The sequence below is a fragment of the Neophocaena asiaeorientalis genome, unplaced genomic scaffold (assembly GCF_003031525.2).
Source record: "Neophocaena asiaeorientalis asiaeorientalis breed wild unplaced genomic scaffold, Neophocaena_asiaeorientalis_V1.1 scaffold179, whole genome shotgun sequence".
NCBI lineage: Eukaryota > Metazoa > Chordata > Mammalia > Artiodactyla > Phocoenidae > Neophocaena > Neophocaena asiaeorientalis.
In genome coordinates this window covers 234,933-257,277 of record NW_020172775.1, presented here as the reverse complement: position 1 = coordinate 257,277, position 22,345 = coordinate 234,933, and the positions used below count along the sequence as shown (strand labels likewise).

Here is a 22,345-nt window from a genome sequence, read left to right as displayed (position 1 = left end):
ATATCCAGTGTTTACCCCAAATTGTGTTGTCTTAAAAATTTTTTGTTGATTCAAATTGAGATCTGAAAAAGGTTCACGCCTTGCATTTGGTTAATGTGTGCTTAAGTCTTGTAGTTTATGGACTTCCTCCACAAATGCTTTTCCATTTCCATTTATTTGTTGAAACCAGGTAAATTTTTCCTGTAAATTTTTACTACATTTTGGATTTTGGTAATGGTATCCTTATGGTGTCATTTCTCTTTCCCTTGTTTTTCCTGTAAACTGGTAGTTGGATCTAGAGGCTTAATTAGATTCAAATTTGTATGTATATTTGACAGTCTTTCATAGGCGTTGCACGTTTCCTTTTGCATCATATCAGAAGGTACATGATATCTGGCGCGCTTCTTTGATGTTTATTTTGATCATTCAGGTGTTGATAGCCTGATCCGTCTATTACAAAGTTCTCCAACATTTTTCACAGAATGGGTTCTAGCAGTCATTGATGATCGTTGCCTTACACCCATTATTTCATTAGGAGTTACAAAATAGTGGTTTTCTAATTATATCATTCTTTCTGTGTCTACTTGCTGGAATTCTTCCATAAGGAAACATTTTCCCTTACCAACTTTTTTGGTTTCCCTAATGTTGCAGTTTATCTTATGACAGGGCCGAAAGCAAGCTCATCACACGAGATGAGTTGTGCCGAAGCACAGCAGTAGAGGGCTGCCGTTCGCTCAGGCAGAACAGCGCCGTCTGTCTTGTTGTGGTAGCTTTTATTAAAGCATTATCTATGTTTACATTTTAAGACTTATTTTTTTAACATTCCAGAAATGCCAAAGCAGCAACATATGTTTTTATTGATTCTACAAGTAATCATGGGCTTTCTTGAAAACATGCCGTGCTTCGTCCTTGAGCAAAAGCAGCACAAGGACATTGCCTTGTGTTCCCACCATTCTGGTTATACTGAGGACATCTTATGGATCAGTGCCCGAAGCACCAAGGAGAACACGGCAGCTTGTTGCGATGTTGCATGGCGGGTAGCTTTCACTCGTCGTCGGACTACAATTAAACATATGATTATTATAATGAGCATTAGTAATCCTGCAGTAGAACCAAATAAAGCATGTAATTTAGACATGGGATTTAGATTATTAAGTCCTTGAATAATTCCAGTCCATACTTCTTGTGAATTAAGTCGTTGTAATAATCTCTTCTGAAAAGTTTGTTGAATTTTCCCTTGTAAATTCACGATTTCTTCTGTCAAATTTTTGTGATGTAATAAATGCTTTTTTATTTTTGCCCAGGGGAATGTAGACTGATTATATGGAACCGAAGTAACACAAAAGTCACTTTGATTCCAGTCACAACGTAGCTTCATTTGTCTTTGTAAATTTACAAGTTGGTCCCCCAACATAACCACAGCTTGTTGTAAATCTGCTATTTCCGAATGTATTTCCGAATCAATTTGTCGTTGAGAGGACCAAAGCATTTCAGAGTTTTTATGCCAATCAGTTATATAATCAACGGTCTGAATAGATTGTTCTAAAGCAACTCCAGCTACTGCAGCAGTAGCTGTTATGGCTATAATACCCATGACAGCTGCAATCAACATTTCTACAAATCTTTTACTTCTTTTTAATGCATCAGCTAAATATTGCAAAACAGCCATAGGAAGAGATTCTTGCCATTCCCTTCCAAGATTGACAGGAAGCCAAAGATATGTCCGAGCTCGTAAGATATACAAACTTTCAGTAGATATGTTAAAAGATATACTAGAGTTAATGCAGGTATACAGAGAGCAATTTTTACACATTATAATACCTTGAGTCTCATTCCATACAGCTGGTCCCTTTAACAATATATAAGGTAATTTTACACAACTACGAGTATACCGAGTAACATTTTTATGAAAAGTCAAACTATGATTTCCAGATTTGTTAACCATATGTCCTACCCAGGAATTAATCTTTTTCAAAGCTGTCATAAGCTTCCATAAACCCTTTTGGATACGATATCCATTTAAATGAGGACAGGAGGAGAAAACCCTCCTGCATGTCATACTATGGTATCATTAATAGTATTGCTATAAATAGTATTATCCTCTCTATGTTAGTGTAAATTCTTCAGACCCCTTTTTCCTCGGGCGGAGCCAAAAGGGTTCCAATCAATGACGCTTCCCCAAGAAGTATTAGCAAGAACCCGAGCCATTTCTCCTCGGCATCGAGTCCAATGGACCCAATCCGATAATCGATCCACAAGAGGCACCTGACATGGAGGCAATTTCAACAGTCAATCTAAAGGAGAAATAGAGAATTTTATTCGAGACAACCTGAGGATTAGAACCACAGAAGTTGTTCAGAAAACTCTGAGGACTATTCCGCCTGTTATAAGTTGTATACATTTTTGAGACAAAGGGTCGTACATCAAAATGACACACTGACATCTTACATAAAGTTCACCAAAGATACATAGTCCAGATCTGCACATAGGAAGCAGCACCAGGTCACCATGACCCCTTACAAAATTAGGAAAGAATTAAGAATGTTATCGTCTAAGGAGTTACATTGCTGGCATCGAGAAGGAAAAAATGGATCTTTATGGTTGAGCAGACATTCCTGCCTTTGAGGAGTGTTGTAGTTTATCTTAGGACAGGGCCGAAAGTAAGCTCATCACACGACATGAATTGTGCCGAAACACAGCAGTAGAGGGCTGCCGCTCGCTCAGGCAAAACAGCGCCGTCTGTCCTGTTGTGGTAGCTTTTATTAAAGCATTATCTAGGTTTACACTTTACTTACTGAGGACATCTTATGGATCAGTGCCCGAAGCACCAAGGAGAACACGGCAGCTTGTTGCGATGTTGCATGGCGGGTAGCTTTCACTCGTCGTCGGACTACAATTAAACATATGATTATTATAATGAGCATTAGTAATCCTGCAGTAGAACCAAATAAAGCATGTAATTTAGACATGGGATTTAGATTATTAAGTCCTTGAATAATTCCAGTCCATACTTCTTGTGAATTAAGTCGTTGTAATAATCTCTTCTGAAAAGTTTGTTGAATTTTCCCTTGTAAATTCACGATTTCTTCTGTCAAATTTTTGTGATGTAATAAATGCTTTTTTATTTTTGCCCAGGGGAATGTAGACTGATTATATGGAACCGAAGTAACACAAAAGTCACTTTGATTCCAGTCACAACGTAGCTTCATTTGTCTTTGTAAATTTACAAGTTGGTCCCCCAACATAACCACAGCTTGTTGTAAATCTGCTATTTCCGAATGTATTTCCGAATCAATTTGTCGTTGAGAGGACCAAAGCATTTCAGAGTTTTTATGCCAATCAGTTATATAATCAACGGTCTGAATAGATTGTTCTAAAGCAACTCCAGCTACTGCAGCAGTAGCTGTTATGGCTATAATACCCATGACAGCTGCAATCAACATTTCTACAAATCTTTTACTTCTTTTTAATGCATCAGCTAAATATTGCAAAACAGCCATAGGAAGAGATTCTTGCCATTCCCTTCCAAGATTGACAGGAAGCCAAAGATATGTCCGAGCTCGTAAGATATACAAACTTTCAGTAGATATGTTAAAAGATATACTAGAGTTAATGCAGGTATACAGAGAGCAATTTTTACATATTATAATACCTTGAGTCTCATTCCATACAGCTGGTCCCTTTAACAATATATAAGGTAATTTTACACAACTACGAGTATACCGAGTAACATTTTTATGAAAAGTCAAACTATGATTTCCAGATTTGTTAACCATATGTCCTACCCAGGAATTAATCTTTTTCAAAGCTGTCATAAGCTTCCATAAACCCTTTTGGATACGATATCCATTTAAATGAGGACAGGAGGAGAAAACCCTCCTGCATGTCATACTATGGTATCATTAATAGTATTGCTATAAATAGTATTATCCTCTCTATGTTAGTGTAAATTCTTCAGACCCCTTTTTCCTCGGGCGGAGCCAAAAGGGTTCCAATCAATGACGCTTCCCCAAGAAGTATTAGCAAGAACCCGAGCCATTTCTCCTCGGCATCGAGTCCAATGGACCCAATCCGATAATCGATCCACAAGAGGCACCTGACATGGAGGCAAGTAAGGTGCGGAAACATTCTCATTAAGAGTGGAATTAGAACTTTTAAAACTATAAGCACTCAAAAGATATAACCCATGATATCTGTTTTCATTTTTGACAACATTTAACCATGCCTGATAATTCATTTTAAGGCAACGATCTCCCTTTCCCATACAAATAGGAGGTCCATTAACACCCACCGTGTAATTTTCTATTATCCTTCCTTCTTCTTCTGGCTTTAAAGGACCAGGCATCAAAGGGACCAGGCAACCATCCAGACTCATTTACATATACAAGAATTGGGGCATCCCACCAGGTAACCCCCATATTAAAAGGAGGGTTAGGAATATAAGTCCAATAAGTATGGTTAGTACAATTTATCTCATTGGCTGATATGCTTATTATCTGTGCAGACAACACTGCCAACATAGCCACAAAAAGATTGGTGCTAGTGAGGGGTTTACCCTGTGAAATGACAAGATTTTCAGCAGTGCCTGCAAACTTTTTCACTTGCCCGCAGGTCAATGGAGACGCCCTCTTTGTTCGATCCAATGGCACACGGATTGCTCTCTTGCTCAAATCCATCTCCGCGAATCCCTTCGTCATTCCCGTCACATCAAAGCTACGCTTAGTTGCCATCCCGAAGCTTTATCTTTTTAGCCGGCACCCAATAGGATTCAGCTCCTGCAGAAACAAAAGCATATCCCCGGCCCCAACGAAGAACCTCGGCAGGTTCCCAAGTGTTAGTATTTTCATTTAATATAAAAACAGGCTAAGTTCTTGTGTACTTATTTGTGTCCAATGTCTGTCAGCTGCACTAAAATCATCTTCTCCATGATTCAAAAAATTAAGAGTAAATAAAGCAATATGTATTCTTTTCCTAGGACTTTGTACCTCATCTCCCCCTTTTTGTTTTATAAGCATTTCTTTCAAAGTGCGGTTTTGTCGTTCAATAACCGCTTGTCCCGTACTGTTTCCTGGGATACCTGTAACATGCTGTATATTATGTGTGGCAAAAAAAGTCTGACATTTTTGAGAGTGATATGCAGAAGCGTTATCGGTTTTTATGCTGTCGGGAATTCCCATAACAGCAAAAGCTTCTAATAAATGAGTTATTACAGCATCAGCTTTTTCAGAAGATAATGGAGTTGCCCAGGAGAAATGAGAGTGGGTATCTACAGAGTGATGAATATATTTTAACTTTTCAAAACCAGGATATTGAGTTACATCCATTTGCCAGATAGCATTAGCAGATAAGCCTTTAGGGTTAACTTCGATATTCAAAGAAGGTTGATTAATGGCAGCACATTGCGGGCATGTACGGAGAATAGTTTTTGCTTGTTTCCATGTAAGATTAAATTTATTTTTCAATCCTCTGGCATTAGTATGATATCTGTGATGTTCTGCTGTAGCTAACTGTACGGTACCCACTAAAGTATCAATAAAATCATTTCCATCTACCAATGGGCCGGGTAAATGAGTATGAGCGCCAATATGAGTAATATAAAGTGGTGCAGTACGTAGTCTAATTATATGTTGTATTTGCAAAAATAAAGAGTGCAGTTCTGATCCATCACTTGGGATAAAAGCGGTCTCAATATTTTTAACTGTAAATTCCACATGCTGAGAGTCTGTAATTATATTAAGAGCAATTGGATAATCTTGTAACAATAGTATTACAGCAAATAGTTCTGTTTTTTGAACCGAAACATATGGAGATTGTAACACATTTTGATCGTGACTGTTAGCATATCCTGTTCTTCCCATTTTATTGGCATCAGTAAAAAAGGTTGGTCCTATAACAGGATTTGATTGAACTATTTTTGTCAAAATTTAATTAGTCTTTTTCAAAAATTGTAAACGTTTATCAGAAGGATAGTGATTATGTATTTTGCCTATATAATGAGCACAGGCAAGTTGCCAGTTATCCTCTAGTTGAGCCTTTATGGCAGTTGCAAGTAAATTGGCATGGTAAGTAGGCGATCCAATATCATGGCAAGCTTTTATATACTCCTCAAGTGGAGCGTTTACAGCCCGTAAAGGTCGCAATGCCTTCTGGCGTTCAGGATTTGCATTCTCAAAGGCCAAAGATTGTAATAATAAATCTTGTACGTCTATTTGTGCTACAGCTTTTTGAATGGCTGCACGCAGTCTAGACAAGAAATCAGTGTAAGGCTCACCAGGCCCTTGTATTAACTTAGTAAAAGATTGTGCTGTTTTTTCAGGGGGTTCCATTCGTAACTATGTTCGTAAACAACACATACGTATTTGAATGATTCGTAAATCATCAAATTGAGTTTGAGCTTGTAGATTACTAAATGCATCTGCTCCTATTAATTCATCTAAAAGTGGCCCTGGAGGATTGCGGGCCGCATTAGTCCTTGACATGTTTTTAGCTTCCTCTTTTTACCAAGTCTTAAATTGTATATATTGTCCAGGTTTAAGAACAGTTTTGGCAATCGCTTCCCAATCATGAGGAATTAGTATGCTTTCTGTAGCATACCCAGACAAAAGTCCTTAAATATAATTAGAATGTATCCCATACTCATTGATGGCTTCTTTTAGCATTTAAAAATTTTTTATATCATGATGGTTATACTCAACATTTACATATCCATTCTGAAATTGATCATTAGCAGGCATAGCTTGTCTAACAACAGGGAAAGCAAAAAATGATTCAGAATATTGCTTTTTTTTCCTTATTCATCTCTTCTTCCAATAAAAGTTTATTAGATTCAGGTTTTAGAGGAAAGCGAAACTGACGAGAGGCTCCAACAGGATAAGCTGTTAATTCTAAAGGAGGAGCCGAAGGAATAGTAGGACATGGCTCATTGTTTTTATTTTTTTTCAATTTAACCATCAAATTTTTTAACTTTGAAAGTATATCAGAAATCTCATTCTGTTGAGAAAGTGGCATCTCATTTTGTTTGCTAGCTTGCTCCCGATCTTTATCACCATCAGAAAAAGCCCCTTCGTCACTGGAACCTGAAAAATCCTCTCCTGTCTCAGACACAAGGGGAGGAGGAGGCGGAGGAAGGTCCTCTATAGGAGACTTACGAAACAGAGTACGAAAAGCAGCAGAATGGTCGGGAGCAGAATTTGGACGCTGAGGGCGCGCCCCATTTTTATGTTAAGTTTCAGATTGTAATGGTTCCAGGGCAAGGGAAATTAATTTACAAAGAGACCAAACACGGACAGATATAGGGTCTCCATGCTGATGAGCTGTTCTTAAGGCTTGTATAACCTGTTTCCAAACTTTTAAATTCAACTGGTTATGACCAGTAGGTTGAAACCAGTAACAATGTTTACGAACCAGCGCAAACAATTCATCAAAAGATTCTGGTTTCACTTTCACTACTGAACTCCGTAGTAACTGTTTCAGGAGTCTAATGTATTGAAATTCTACTGAATGGGAATTCTCCATTACAGTTACTCTACTGATCCCGAAGGTTTCGGTTACTCTTGAGCGGACCAATTTCCCCTTCGGTCCCGCGATCACGCGATTACTTACCTTCAGGTCCCTGTTCGGGCGCCACCTAAGATGTACAGGAGAGAGAGGACAAATGCTTCATTCTTTCCCTTTGCTTTGAAAAAACTGAGATGTGTTAGCATCCTTCAAAGGCGGCCAGTGAGTGTGTTTTATATACTTGGATTTTAAACATATTCTCTGTGTTTTAACCTATTTCAGTGAACAATTTGATGCTTCAATTAACCAAACTTTGGCCAAGATCAGCTCCTTCAGTCTGGCTCCTGTGTCCTTTTGACATGACCTCAGTAGCCTTTGATAGCTTATTTACTTTCCTGTCTGAGAAGATGTTACAGGCTCATTCTGTAAATTTCCAGTACCAGCCTTGGAATTGGCCATTTTGCTGAGGAACCCTGGTTCTGTTTAATGCGAAATGTGTTTTAGAGACCATAATCTGGGTACTAGTAGTACTCATTGCTACTATGGTAGTTATTGTTAAAAACCTCTTCAGTGGACATTTTTATATATTTAAGAGAAACATTTTAGATTTATCCTGATATTTCTATATCAAATTTAGTGTGACAGGGCTTTAATTATTTATTTTATGCTTTGATTTTTTTTTTCAAGCTGAAAATCTTGGCTCCCAATTACATCAGCAGAATTACTTAGTTGCTTTGTGTTTCAAATTACCTCCAATCTTATTATTGACAGTTCAAGAGTTATTTGCAGTTCTTTTTGTCCTTAAGATCTATCTCTATGGTGAAATTGCTGTGTTTTTAAGTTAATGGAAATAATTATTCATGTGATAAGCTTTTCACTGAACACTTTCAATTTTTAGAGATCACTTAAAACTTAAGTAATTTCTAATTATGCAAAGCACTCTCATGGTTCCAAAATGAAAACTACAAAAGCAAAATTACACTTAGAGAAGCCTAGCCTCTTTGGCTGCTCCTCCCTCTATCCCTGCCCTCTCCCACTGGTAATCATTTATGTTAATTTTGGATTATCCTTCCACTTAAAAAAGTAGCTAAGCAAATACATTCTGCACGTGTATCCCACACTCTTCCTTGGGTAAAATATTCCATACCACACATAGTGCTCTGATGTACTTCGTTGCTTATACCTAATGATTTGGCAGGCAATCACTCTCGGCCAGCTGCTAGGGCACCATTGTGTTGCAGGACCACAGTTCCTTCTACCAGCCCCCTACTGATGACATGTAAGCTGTACTGAGTGTTTTACTATTACAAACAGTGCTGCCATGGATACTACCGTGCCTACGTCATTTTGCATTTTTGGCAGTGTATATTTGGAATAGATCTCTAGAAGTGGGATTACTGGGTCAAGGATAAATGTGTTTTTAATTTTGCCCAATTCCTGTCCTTTGAGGTTATACCTTTTGCATCCCACTAACAATGTATGGTAGGAGGTGTTCCCCACCGTCTCATCAGCTGGCTATGGCACCAAACTTTTGAATCTTTGCCAATCTGATAGGTAAAAAATGGTATTCCAATACAGTTCTAATTTGTGTTTCTCTAATGAGTGAGAATTTCTCTAGTTATGAGCATCTTTTAATATGTTTAAGAACTATTACATTTCTTGTTCTGTGAACTGTTCATATTTTAGCCATTTTTTTTTTGTTGGTCTTTTACTCTAGCTTTGGAATTTCCTTATTAGCAATATTAACCTTGCAAATTGCAATTTCCCACAGTTTGTAATCTTTTTATGTTGCTAATGGTGTTGTTGTTTCTTTTTCATGCAAACGGTTATTTTTACACCATCAAATTTATCAGTATTTTCCTTTATTGCTTCGGGATTTTGATTCATGGGTAGGAAATAGTCTCAAGTTTTGCAGACATTCAACCATGTTTCTCCTAGTACTTGTATAGCTTCATATTTTACATTTAAATCTTTGATCCACTCAGAATTCATCCTAGTGTAAGGTGTGAGGAATGAATTTCATTTTATCTTTTGCCACAGGTAGACTAAGTAGTTTAGCAAAATGTCTACTTTTTCCTCACTGTTTGAGGTGCTCCTTTTATCATACACTAACTTTCCGTATGTAGTTGAGTCTATTTCTGGATTTTCTTTTCTGTTGAATATGTCTATCTACTCATGTGTCAATACTACAACTTTAAAATTATAGATGCTTCATAATACAGTTTACTATCTAGTAGTGCTGGTCTTCCCTCATTGCTTTTGTTTTTCAGGGTGTTTCTGGTTTTTCTCTATTATTATTTAGTGCTTATAAATTGTCAAGTGTTGAAAGAGGAGCTAGTAATAACAACAGTAATAGATTAAGGGCTTACTGACTACCAGCCTGGTAAAGCACACGTGTGTATTGACTCAGTTCTCCTTTTAGCAACCGTATAAGATAGCCTCTATATGAACTTCCCCTTGGAACAGATAGGAAAGCTGAGGCACAGAGAGGTTAAGTAACTAACTCGAAGGGCACAGCTGGTAAGACACAAAGTCCAGATTTGAACCGAGGCCATCTTGCTGCAGAGCTTGTGTTTTTTGTTTGTTTGTCTGTTTTCAAATAGCTGCCGGTTTTAGACCAGACTGACTTGGAAATCCTAGATTCCCTCAACGCCTGGTTTGGTCTAAGCCATGTCTCCTCTCCTCTGGAAGATCAATTTCCTCATTGTTACTGGGGGAGCCCTCAAAGTTGGGGTGTAAAAGCTGAGTGTTGGTGCCACTGGCAGGAACCACTCTGTCTCACATGGATTAGGGAATATTGCAGGCGGAAGAAGCCCAGCACCCCATCCAGAACCAGATGGAACACTGCTGACTAGCTCGCCTTCGATCAGCTGGACCCCCGCAGGCTTGAGTGCGCTCCTAGTTCCAGGAACAAAACATTGCCCCATTGGGCAGCCCCTCACAAAACTCCAGGGGGCGCCACTCCCACGCACTGCTCACACATCCCTTTCCTTCCCATTTTGTGGGCTTTTAGCTTTTCAAACCAGCTTTTCTTTCTCTTGGTGTCATGAAAGGAAAGGAATTCCTTCCTTTGGCTGTTCTCAGTGAGAAGACAGCAGGGATATTCTCTGCCACTAGAGCTGCAGCAGCTACGCTGCTGTATCAGGGGATCACCTTGCAGAGGTAAGGAGACTTGTCAGCCACCTGGACTATAGGAGCTGTTGCTATCCCCTGTGTGAGTAAACATTAACCTCTAAGTAAAGTCTCTAATTCTGACTGATTGTCTTATCACCAATGTGGCCCTGATGATATACTTCTGAGAACGTTGACCCTGCTACCCAGCCCTGTATTCCAGGGAAACAGCAGCAGTAGAAGAAGCCTCTCTACCTTGTGCTCCTGGAAACTTCTTACTGCAAAGAACCACCCTTCCACACTTGACTTAGATAAGACTTGCAGATAACCCCCTTGTTTACCTAGGATAAGACCAGATACTTTTCCATTCTTTGTCTCACACATGATTAACTGAGCTGTTTGTCCCATTGGTCAGTTAGAACTTTTGTTGACCAAGTTTTAGTTAATCTTCCGTCCTTCCCACAGGACCGTGAACTTTGACATCAGCCTGGGCCGGCGTCAGAATGTTGATCAGCCCCTCCTTAACAACTCCTCCAGAAAATCAGCTGACAAACAAAACAATATTTTGAAAAAATTGCTTGATCAGCTGCCCAATGCCTCTTCCTTCTAGCATCCCTGTAAAAGCAAAGCCTTTTTCTGCCTGACCTTTGAGATGCAGATCTTGTGGCCAGAGCTATTTTCATTTGACACCCGCAAGATCCCGAGAGTTCCTTTTGTTAAAGCCCCAGAAGACGGCGGTTGCCACAAGCCCCATGCCTGGGGTGGAATTACAGGCTTCTGCTAGATGTTCTATTTATTTATTTATTTGGCTGCGCTGGGTCTTAGTTGCAGCATGCGGGATCTAGTTCCCGGACCAGGGATCGAGTCTGGCCCCCCTGCATCGGGAGTGCGGAGTCATAACCACAGGACCACCAGGGAAGCCCCTACATGTCTTATTTAAACGGAATTTGAAGGTCAGAGCCTCACACCAACTTAATACCTAAGATGCACCTCGGGGTGGTGCAGAGTGAACCTGGCCGAGGGCTTCTTGTTGCTGAGGGCTTGATTTCAGTGAAAAACAAGATTCTATGGGCTTAGTGTAGGGAAGGGTCTTTTAGACCCCCTACAGAGCCGGGAATGAAAGCCATTCTCTTAAGAAGTTTCATTGCTAGTGTCAGAAGAGTGGTTGAGCAGGCATTCCCATCTTTGAGGCGCTCTGGTCACTGCGTAATTCAAATGCACGCTGCACATTAGGGAGGGAGAGAGGAGGTGCAAACAAACAGAATTTTATGTTTAATTTTTTCTCATCCTGCCTTAAAATATAAAATTTCTTCCATTAAGGGAAAGCAGCAAATACTGACCCCCAGGAAAACTACAGCCAGCTTATGGAATGAATCTCACTCTGGTTTCATGCCAGACACTCAAGTGCGATAGACTAAGGTGATGGGCAATGGGTTGAAGCTCTTCCCTCCTGAGACAGGCCGGGACCTAGGATCCTCTGCCGCGGAGCTGGCACCTGGACAAATGTCTCCGCGAGCAACGAAATGCAAAGCAAGGTGCTGGGAGCAAGGGCAGTGCACCGCACCTGCGCCCTGCACACGCCGCCACCAACGGGCGGGCAGACCTCCTAAGCCACCCCTCTGGGCCGACCGCTGGACTCACCCCTACCCTCACCCCGCGTAAGGAAACAGCTGGCTCCCCCTCATGCGGCGAGAAAGGGTACCTGTTACCTGTTTTCGCTTCCTTGTGCTGCAGCATGAGTCCTAATAAAGACGTACCTGAATTTCTTAGCTGGCCTTTTATCAGTTCCTATTGATTAAGGAAGCCAAGAACTCTGGGTGGTAACACTCCCATTTCTAGGTTTCCTGCATCACTGGCCGCTCTCCCCAGGCTGAACACAGAAGGATGTAAGGACGTTCTGGGTAAATGGCACCAATGAGTACAATGACTTGAGCATACATACCTTCTGTGTTACCCAAGCACTCTCAGTTCTGTGATGAGATTCTCCAAAGGATTTCAAGTCACCTCCTGAGAAACTACTGGGTCCTCAATGGTGACTCTCTGGGGAACCCAAGAATGATAGGAGGTGTGGCCATCACACACTTTTCTAGAAATACTTCCCGGAAGCCAGGTAGCACTTAACTCCTTAGGTCCTTGTCCTCCTTCTTCCTGATATCCTCAAAGGAGGTAAATAGTCCACAGGATTCTATTTTTGTTCTGGACTTTTAAAATTTGTTCTTAAGTAATTATCACAGGAACATTTAAATTTTTTTTTTTAATTTTTTTTACATTTAAATATTTTTAAATGGGACAAATCAAATCGACGATTTATCCATTCCACTTTTATTCTCGCCCATGTACAAACGTATTTTAATATGACAGCACAATCACGCACTTCATGCATTTTTCACTTCACGTCATAATTATGTCTTACAGGATCTGCATAAAACAGATTAGAAACTACACAAATGTCCCCAAATGGTAAAATATCTAAGTAAAAAAGAACATTGATGTTACATTTCCATCAACCGTTTCAATCTCTGTACAAATAATGTAATCATCTGAGGAAATAATTTCCCCACCTCAGTGCTTATATTATTCATTTTCGTGTTCTTGTTCCTTCTCAGATTTAGGCCTCAGTGCTATTAAGAACACTGCCTAGTAGATCAGCTTTTGTAGGACTGTGTCATAAAAGCAGAGATTGACCATATGTCATTACACTAGAAACAGTTGTTTAACAGTTTTCTTCAAGAATGAGTTCTCTGATGTCCAGCAAGGGGAGAGCACCATCTGAAAGCCTTTCTGCACTGATTACATTCATAAGGTCTCCTTCACTATGAATTCTTTGGTGTTCCATAAGTCAGATGGCCTGCTGAAGGCTTTTTCACAGTACATCCAAGTTTTTTGTTTTTTTAAAAAATTTACTTATTATTTCTTTTTGGCTGTGTTGGGTCTTCGTTGCTGTGCACGGGCTTTTTCTCTAGTTGCGGCGAGTGGGAGCTACTCTTCGTTGGGGTGTGCAGGCTTCTCATTGCGGTGGCTTCTCTTGTTGTGGAGCACAGGCTCCAGGCACGCGGGCTTCAGTAGCTGCGGCTCATGGGCTCTAGAGCACAGGCTCAGTAGTTGTGGCGCACGGGCTTAGTTGCTCCGTGGCATGTGGGATCTTCCCAGACCAGGGCTCGAACCTGTGTCCCCTGCGTTGGCAGGCAGATTCTTAACCACTGTGACACCAGGGAAGCTCCTATTTTTTTAAATTTTTAAATATTTATTTACTCGGCTGTGTTGGGTCTTAGTTGCAGCACACCAGATCTTTGCTGCCGGGAGCAGGCTTCTCTCTAGTTGTGGCGCTCAAGCTCTAGAGAGCGCAGGCTCAGTAGTTGCAGTGTGCAGGCTTAGCTGCCCCAAGGCATGTGGGATCTTAATTCCCCAACCAGGAACTGAATCTGTGTCCCCTGCATTGGAAGGCGGATTCTTAACCACTGCACCACCAGGGAAGTCCCTCATGTGGTTTGTCACCCTTATGAATTTTCTGATTCACAATAAGATAAAAGCTCCGTCTGAAGATCTCCCACATTGATTACATTTATATGGATTCTCTCCAATATGGATTCTTTGATGTCCAATATGGTGACAATTCCGGTGGAAAGACTTTTCACACTTACGGCATTCATGAGATTCCTCTCCAGTGTGAGTTCTCTGAAGAGTAACAAAGTGAGAACTCCAACTGAAGCATTTCCCGCACTGATTACATTCATAAGGCTTCTTTCTTTTCGATGTGAGTTCTTTGATGTGAAATAATGCCAGACCTCTGAAGGAAGCACTTCTTATATTAACTACATTCATAAGGCTTCTCTCCATTATTCTTTTTTAAAAATTTTTATTTATTTATTTTTGGCTGCATTGTGTCTTTGTTGCTGCACGCAGGCTCTCTCTAGTTGCAGTGAGCAGGGGCTACTCTTCGTTGCAGTGTGCGGGCTTCTCATTGAGGTGGCTTCTCTTCTTGCAGAGCATGGGCTCTAGGTGCACGGGCTTCAGTATTTCTGGCACTCAGGCTCAGTAGTTGTGGCTCGCGGGCTCTATAGAGAGCAGGCTCGGTAGTTGTGGTGCACGGGCTTAGTTGCTCTGCAGCATGTGGGATCTTCCCGGACCAGGACTTGAACCCATGTCCCCTGCATTGTCAGGCGGATTCTTAACCACTGCGCCACTAGGTAAGTCCCTGCATTATTCTTTCTTTGATGCACATTAAAATCAAGGATGTGACTGAAAAACTTCCCACATCGAATACAACAGAGCAGTTTTTCTTCAGTGTGAGTTTTCTGATGCCTAATTAGTTAAGACCTCCTGCTGAAAGCTCCCCCACGTTCACATTCATGGAATCTCTCCCTAGTACAAATTATGTAATATCAACAAGTTGGGAGCACCAGGTGAAAGATTTCCCACATTGATTACATTATATAGTTTTTGTTAGGTATGAGTTCTTTAATGTGCAACCAGCTGAGAACTCCACATAATAGATTTACCACAGTGGGCTTCCCTGGTGGCGCAGTGGTTAAGAATCCGCTGGTTGGCTTTCATTAAATTCCAGCTCCAAAGGAACCATAATGGTGGCTGTTTCTATGTTCTGTGATCTAGGAATCTGAGGCAGCGGAAAGCCACATCTTACTTTGTGAATGGGACCCTTCTCTACCTTCTCCAGCTTTCAGCTGACTCATTGTAATTCTCCCAGTTACTATCCTCATCCATTTCCACAAGTTCAGCTGCCTCTGCCCCAGAGGATACATGTGCACCCTTTTCCACCAGACAAAAGTCTAAGTCCCAGGCTCACCAAAAAGTCTGAGCAGCCTACTCTTCCAGACTGTTGGAATTTCCTACGCAATCTCCATGTTTCTGTGAGAACAGAGAACCATCCCACACAATCCCAAGCCCCTAGTTCCTTGCGGTTTGCCAACCCTAGGCACAGTGCCTGCCCCCTCTCCCTTTCCCAGATCCAGTGCTTCCTGGAGGGATAGACCATCCCTTTGGGTACAGTATCCATTGGTGGAAACTTTCAAATCATGTACACCCCCTGCTATTACTGCAGAAGCAAATTACCACAAACCCAGTGGCTTGAACAATACAGATTTATTATTTTACCCTCTGGAGATCAGAAGTCTATCACTGGGCTAAAATCAAGGTGTTGCCAGTACTGCATTTCTTCTGAAGGCGCTAGGGAATTATTCCATTTCCCTGCCTTTTCCAGCTTATAGAGGCCCCTCACATTCCTTTGTTTACGGTCCTGCGTCACTCAAATCTCTGCTTCTGTCACCATATCTTCTTTTCTTACTCAGATCCTCCTGTCTCCCTCCTGTAACAACCCTTGTGATGATACTGGGTCCGCTGGGATGATCCAGGATTATCTCCCTGTTTCAAAATCCTAATGTAATCACATCTGCAAAGTCGCTTTGGCCACGTGAGGTACCATATTCACAGGTTCCAGGGATTAGCAGTGAACATCTTTGGGGGCCATCATTCTGCCACTCACAACCCTCCACCCAGGATATTCAGACACATCCTGAGCCCTGATCACAAATTTATGACTGTAATGCTGGGTGGTACAAGTGTGAATTACGTGCGGTTGGGGAAAGATTAGGAACCACCAGTTTATTTATTTATTTGGCTGCGCCAGGTCTTAGTTGCAGCACGCAGGGTCTTCGTCGTGGCATGGGGGGATCTTTTAGTTGTGGCATGCGAACTCTTAGTTGCAGCATGCATGTGGGATCTCGTTCCCTGACCAGGGATCGAACCCAGGCCCCCTGCATTGGGAGTGTGGAGTCTTAACCACTGGACCGCCAGGGAAGTCGCGTGTATATTCAAATCCTGCATCAGTTCATCCTAAGCTAAGGAAAGCGGAAGCTCTTCCACTCCCCTCAGAGATGAGTTTCTCTGACCTTCTGAAGAAGTCAGCTTATGATATTAAGTTATCCATATAGCCTTATATCTTTCCTAACTCAGCATTTATTACCTTCGGGTTTCTTTTCGTGAGGGTGGTGAGTACAGAGGCTCCTGCCGTGGGACGAGGGCATTGCTGGCCCTCCTGGTGACACCATCCACCATTCCCTCGGTCGATCATCCTCCCGCGCCTCATATAATCCTGACAGATGTCCATTCATCTGAAGGAGGTTCGTGCAACCACCTGCCCTGCCACCCGCTGATCATGCTCCCAGAGCACTCACTCCCTTCACCTGCCTCGGCCCCACTCCCCTTATCTACCCCAGCACAACCTCCCAGGTCTACCCAGGGCCCACCCCTTTTGCTTTAACATTGCTTCTTTTAATCAAGTCATTAGTGAGAAAACGTTTAATCAAAGAGGTGGGAAAAAACACACAGAGATCCTACCACAGAAATATATAGTTTATTTATCTAGGTTCTCTTTCAATCCTTGTCCATATGCATAAATACTTTACCACAAATATAATATCAGTGCACAGACTTTTTGGTACCTGACTTTTTAAACAGATTATAAGCATTTTCAGGTTTCACTAATATCGCTTTTAATAGCCAACGAACAAACAAATTAAAATGGCAAATCAACTGAGCGAAAAATTAAATGTTTTTCCAACTGATGTATTCATTAGCGATGCTCCCCACTGCTTTTTTACTGACTTACGTACAGGGCGGTCTCCCCGGTCATCCTTTGGTCTTGAGAACTTCATCACTCAAGGCTTTCCACATTCAGTCCGGAATCTCAACCAGGCTCGCTCGTGTGACACTGCAGGATCAGGCTGCAAAGGCGATGTCTCTTCACCTGGCTTGAGGGCTACGAGGTAGGCTGTTTCTTCTTGCATTTCACCCCGCTGTGCGTTTTCTGATGCCCTATCAGGTGCGAGCTCTGGGTGAAGGCCTTTCCGCACTTGTTACAGGTGTAGGGGCGCTCGCCGGTGTGAGTCCTCTGATGCCTGATGAGATGGGAGCTCTGGCGGAAGGCTTTGCCACAGTCCTGACATGGGTAGGGCTTGGCCCCGGTGTGAGTCCGCAGGTGTTGGGAGATGGCCGAGCGGTCGTTGAAAGTCCTTCCACACTCGTGACACTCAAAGGGTCTCTCCCCAGTGTGAACCCTCTGATGCTGCGTGAGGGAGGAGCTCTGCACGAACGCCTTCCCGCAGTCCGGACACACGTAGGGCTTCTCTCCCGTGTGGATCTTTTTATGCACGGAGAAGTACCTGGGGTTCCGGAAGGTTTTCCCGCATTCGCTGCATCGGCACACCTGGCTCCCTTTGTGAATTCGCGTAAACGTTATCTGCTGAGTGCTCCGGGGTAAGGTTCTCCCACAGCTCCCGCTCTCCTGGTCCTTTCCCCTGCTGCAGCTCTTCTGATGAAGTTTTACACAGGGGTTGTGTGTCATCTTTTTGACCGTGGGGTCACGCTTGCGCAAGCGTTTTCTAGGAATGGTCTTCTGAAGGGAGATGTGGCTTGTGTCGGGACTTGTGCTTGCCTGGGGTTTGGGGCTTTCACCGGGTGGCTTCTGAGGGAGGGTTTTTTCCTGAGTGAGCACTACTGGTTTCAACGCTGTGTCCAAGACCTCCGGGGCCCCAGCCTGCAAGGTGTCTCCTGAGGTAGAGGGCTGGGTGTCATCCCTCGAGAATTCCTCCACTTTCAGGTGGCAGGCTGGCTCTTCCTCGGGTGTGTTGGGGTTTGGAGTTAACTGTTTGCTTTCCAGAGTAGTCTCCCACCCTGAAAGAAACACAAAGGTACAGATACTGTAAACAGAAAGTGCTAAAACGGGTCGACAGTATGACATAATTAAATTTCCAGAAGCTGTGTTTTCCAAGTACAGTCACGCACCCTGGGGAGGGAGACTGAAACCAGTGAAGCAGCAAAGAGCGGCACACCGAGCTTGGGCAAGGGCTGTGAGCGTCTCCCAGCTCTCAGAGTCCCTGTTCTCATTCACCCTCAGGGTGGACAGCAAATCGCTCCTTCACTGGACCTGAGGCTGCCTCTGTTCTTACGAGCCCCACCCCTCCCGAAGTATAGTGTCAGCTAGAGGCCCTGGACGGTGCAGGGGACTCGAGGGCATGTCCAGGGCCCAGAGAGGGTGTAAGCCCTGACTCAGAGCCCCCATGGCATCCCAGTCCCGGAAGCGTGGAGGGCCTTACCCACAGAGACCAGGTGTCCAAAGGTCTCTAGCATCACGTCGTGGTACTCGGTCCTCTGTGTCAGGTCCAGCAGCCCCCACTCCTCCCTGCTGAAGTCCACAGCCACGTCCAGGAAGGTCACCGGTTCCTGCAATGTCACACACCTTGTATTTCAGCAGGAGGGTCAGGGAGTCCTTGCTGGGGACAGAAGAGAGGCTGGCGGGGACATTCTGACAGAGCTCACTGTGCTGGGATGCCCCAGCTTTGGAGGTTTGCTTGGAAACACTGACTGGGGCCTGTAAAAAGTCCAATGGGTCTGCTCTCACAAAACCAGAGTCTGGGGCCCAGGCTGGAGGAAGAGCCCTACTTCACAAGGAACTACAGAGTGCCACAAACAAACCGCCTCTACCCTTTCCCCATGACTTCCCACCGGAGACCACCCCTCGGGCCAGCCTTGCACCTCCCTGGGCATACTCCATTCTGGAACAGCCCCTCCCCATGGGGACAGGGGCTGCCTGGGGGTGGGGTGGCTGCCTGGGTCGCACCGTGATGAGTCCTTTCCGAGGAGCTGACCAGCACTCCGGGAGGAAGAGGCTTCCCACCGCCCTCTGTCTGGATCTGGGAGGCATTTTGCCCAAAAGGGGCAGAGCCTGCTTGAGAAGGAAGAGGCTGGAGCCCCGGAATACAGTTGTGCCTGGAGCCTGCGCCAGCGCACTCATTACACGAGAGCTGGTAAACTCACTCCTATGCTCAAGCCAGATGTGAGCCCCGGCCAAGATCACGTAGACACCATCACTGGCTGCTCTCTAAGCCTCAGCAGTCAGCAAGACAGGGCCAGTCCTATTTCGTCTACACCCCAGCTCTGATGATTTTGAAGCAAATCCCAGGTTTTGTTTCAGTTATAAACACCCAGCTCTGTGTTTCTGAAGGATGAAGCCTCTTTTGTTCTAACTGGGATCCAGCCTTGATCTGGACGCCTGGGCCCGAGGCTGCGAACGCTTGGCCCCTCCCACTCTTCCCTCCAGATTTCCCGACTCCTGGTCACGGTGCCCTGTCGTGGTCTCCAATGACGCCACAGTCACAGGAGGGCAGGCCTGCCCTTTACACTCAGCACTCTGAAAGGCCTGCCTGTGGGAGGCCTGCAGGGGGATGCTGGGACCAGAGAAGGAAAGGGTGACACTCCCCACTCACTCCCCACTCACCTCAGGCAGTGCCTTCACCAGCCTGGTGGCCATGTCCTCCTCCTGCTGAGCTGTGGTCTGGAGAGAGCTGGTGGGGCTCTGGGTGGGCAGTGCTGGGAAGAGACGAAAGCGCAGGGTGAGGTGGGGCAAGGACAGCCCACGTCTATCTCCGGGACCCATAACTTATCGTGCCCCTCATTCTTCTCTCAAAGCCTGTGTCCAAATCCCCATGTGTATGACCACAGGGCACCACTGTCCCCACTGCGGGTCCCACCCACTCCCCCTCCAAGGACTGTTCCGGACCCAGTCCCTCCACTGAAGTAGCTGCCTCACCTCCACACTCACCTCAGCAGCTGGCCTCACACCTTCTCCTCAGAGACAAAGACCCCATTTCCGGCCTCCACGCCCTCCACCCCTTCCTCCTTCCTTCCTGCTACACCACGGAGTGGGGAACTTCCCCTGGCCCCAGGACCAGACTCATTCCCCCAAACCCATCTTGATGCAAATTTTACCAAGTTTCTTCCACCTCAGAAAACAGCTCTGCCTGGCTTTATGGCCCCTCTTGACCATGGCTCTTTGATGTCTGACTTTCTTTATGTGTCCCCACATGGTCCTTGGGCTTGTATAATGATGACGCCACCCCGCTATCAAGGGGGACACACGATGTGACCCAGGCTGGCCCAGCAGGCCGTCGCTTCCTCCTGGCCAAAATGATTGGATCAGGGATGAACACGGACCCCCCAGCCAGCCAATCAGAGCCAAAGGGGCATCTGTTGGAACATTTAGGAAAGAGAAATTCCATCCTGGGAGCCCCTACATGGAAACAGTGCCTTTGAGTGAAGCCATCAGAGGCCAACAGAAGTATGATATAGCAGAGAGGACGAGTCCTGAAGATGAGTGGAGCTGCTGGGTCTAGCCATGCCTGAAGCTGGTTCACCCTTGGACTTTTTCAATATATTGTCCTTCTCCCTTGGGCCACTCTGTGTAAGGCTTGTGGCAGTCATGCCCAAGAGGTTCAATGGACATGCTGACCACAAACGCAGGACTCATAGGGTTCCCTAGAAGGCCTCTTTGTCGTCCCCTGTAACACTAATTGGTTTCATTCACCCCCAAGGTGTGAAACGGACTCACTGTCTTTCATCTCAATGAGCTCAGCAACTGCCTCCCTGGCACCTATATTAGTTTCCTGGTGCTGCTGTAACAAGCTGCCATGCCAGTGGCTCAAAATAACACAAATTTGCTGTCTTACAGTTACGGAGATCAGAAGCCTGACACAGCCTCAAAGGGCTAAAATCAAAGTGTTCACAGGGCTGCATTCCTTCCGGAGGCTTCAGGGAGAACATACTCCTTGCTCCTTCCAGTTTTTAGAGGCTACGTAAAATACATAGCTCGTGACACTTTCCTTGTATCACACCTGCCTCAGTTTTCACACCTCCTATTCTGACTCTGACCCTCCTGCCTGCCTCTCATAAGGACCCTCCTGACATTGGGCCCATCCAAGTAATCCAGGATAATCCGTCCACCTCAAGATCCTTAACTTAATCACACGTGTGAAATGCCTTTTGCCACGTGAGGTTCAAGGGGTTCCAATGTGGATAACTTTGGGGCCCTCACCCTGCAGACAACAGCACCCCAGACTCGGTGCCTGTGGAAGAGACCACTCCCACTGCCGCCTGCCCCTCTCCTTCCCCGCACCTGCTTCTCCAGGAAGCCCTCTTCTCTGAATCCCACCATCCAGCCTCAGATTCCCCCCTCCTCCTCAAGCACCAAAATCAATCAGTCAATCACGCATTCACTCAAGAAACATCTTCCAGGTACCCATCACAGACAGAGAAAGCAGGGTCTGCGCTCCACGGAACTCAGCTTGAAGGACATCAAGCCTCATGGAGGCTGGCTCCCAAATACGTCCCGAACCTGTGCCGTCCCCCTGGCCCACCACCACCGTTACCCTCTCTACCCCACACCATCAAACACACGTTCATTTGTCAGACTCCCGTCTTTCTTGCTAGATTGGAGGCTTGTTGAGCTCGTAAGTCCATGAGTCCTGTCTATCTCAGTCACCATTTTATCCACAGCCGCCACTGAGTGTATGATGTTAGAAGGCACACCAGGGGACTTCCCTGGTGGCGCAGTGGTTAAGACTCCGCGCTCCCAATGCAGGGGGCCCGGGTTCGATCCCTGGTCAGGGAACTAGAGCCCACATGCATGCCACGGCTAAAAGTTCGCATGCTGTCACTAAGGAGCCCGCCTGCCACAACTAAGGAGCCCGCGAGCCGCAATTAAGGAGACAACCTGCCGCAACTAAGCCCCAGTGTAACCAAATAGTAAAATAAATAAATAAGTATTAAAAAAAAAAAGAGAGAGAGAAGGCGTACCAGAAATACAACACCTGTGTGACTGATATTGATATAGCAGGGATCCCAGAGGGATGAAAATGAAGCACATTATCTGCTGGCTTCCATCAGAAATGTGTGGAGGGCTCATTAA

General features: G+C 44.4%; 1 protein-coding gene across 2 annotated transcripts in view; it reads right to left on the bottom strand.

The window, feature by feature from the left end:
- The window catches only part of LOC112396909 (neurotrophin receptor-interacting factor homolog), a 71,222-nt gene that overhangs the window by 31,599 nt on the left and 17,278 nt on the right, over nucleotides 1-22,345 (bottom strand). The window contains exons 7-9 of one of the 2 annotated variants that reach the window (XM_024740879.1): nucleotides 19,880-19,971; nucleotides 18,699-18,825; nucleotides 17,416-18,276 (exon numbers count right to left, since the gene is read on the bottom strand). In XM_024740879.1, coding sequence (XP_024596647.1) covers nucleotides 17,416-18,276; nucleotides 18,699-18,825; nucleotides 19,880-19,971 — 1,080 coding nt within the window. Of the gene's footprint in view, nucleotides 1-16,938; nucleotides 18,277-18,698; nucleotides 18,826-19,879; nucleotides 19,972-22,345 lie in introns of those variants that run through there. The other variant, XM_024740880.1, reaches the window with a different exon arrangement.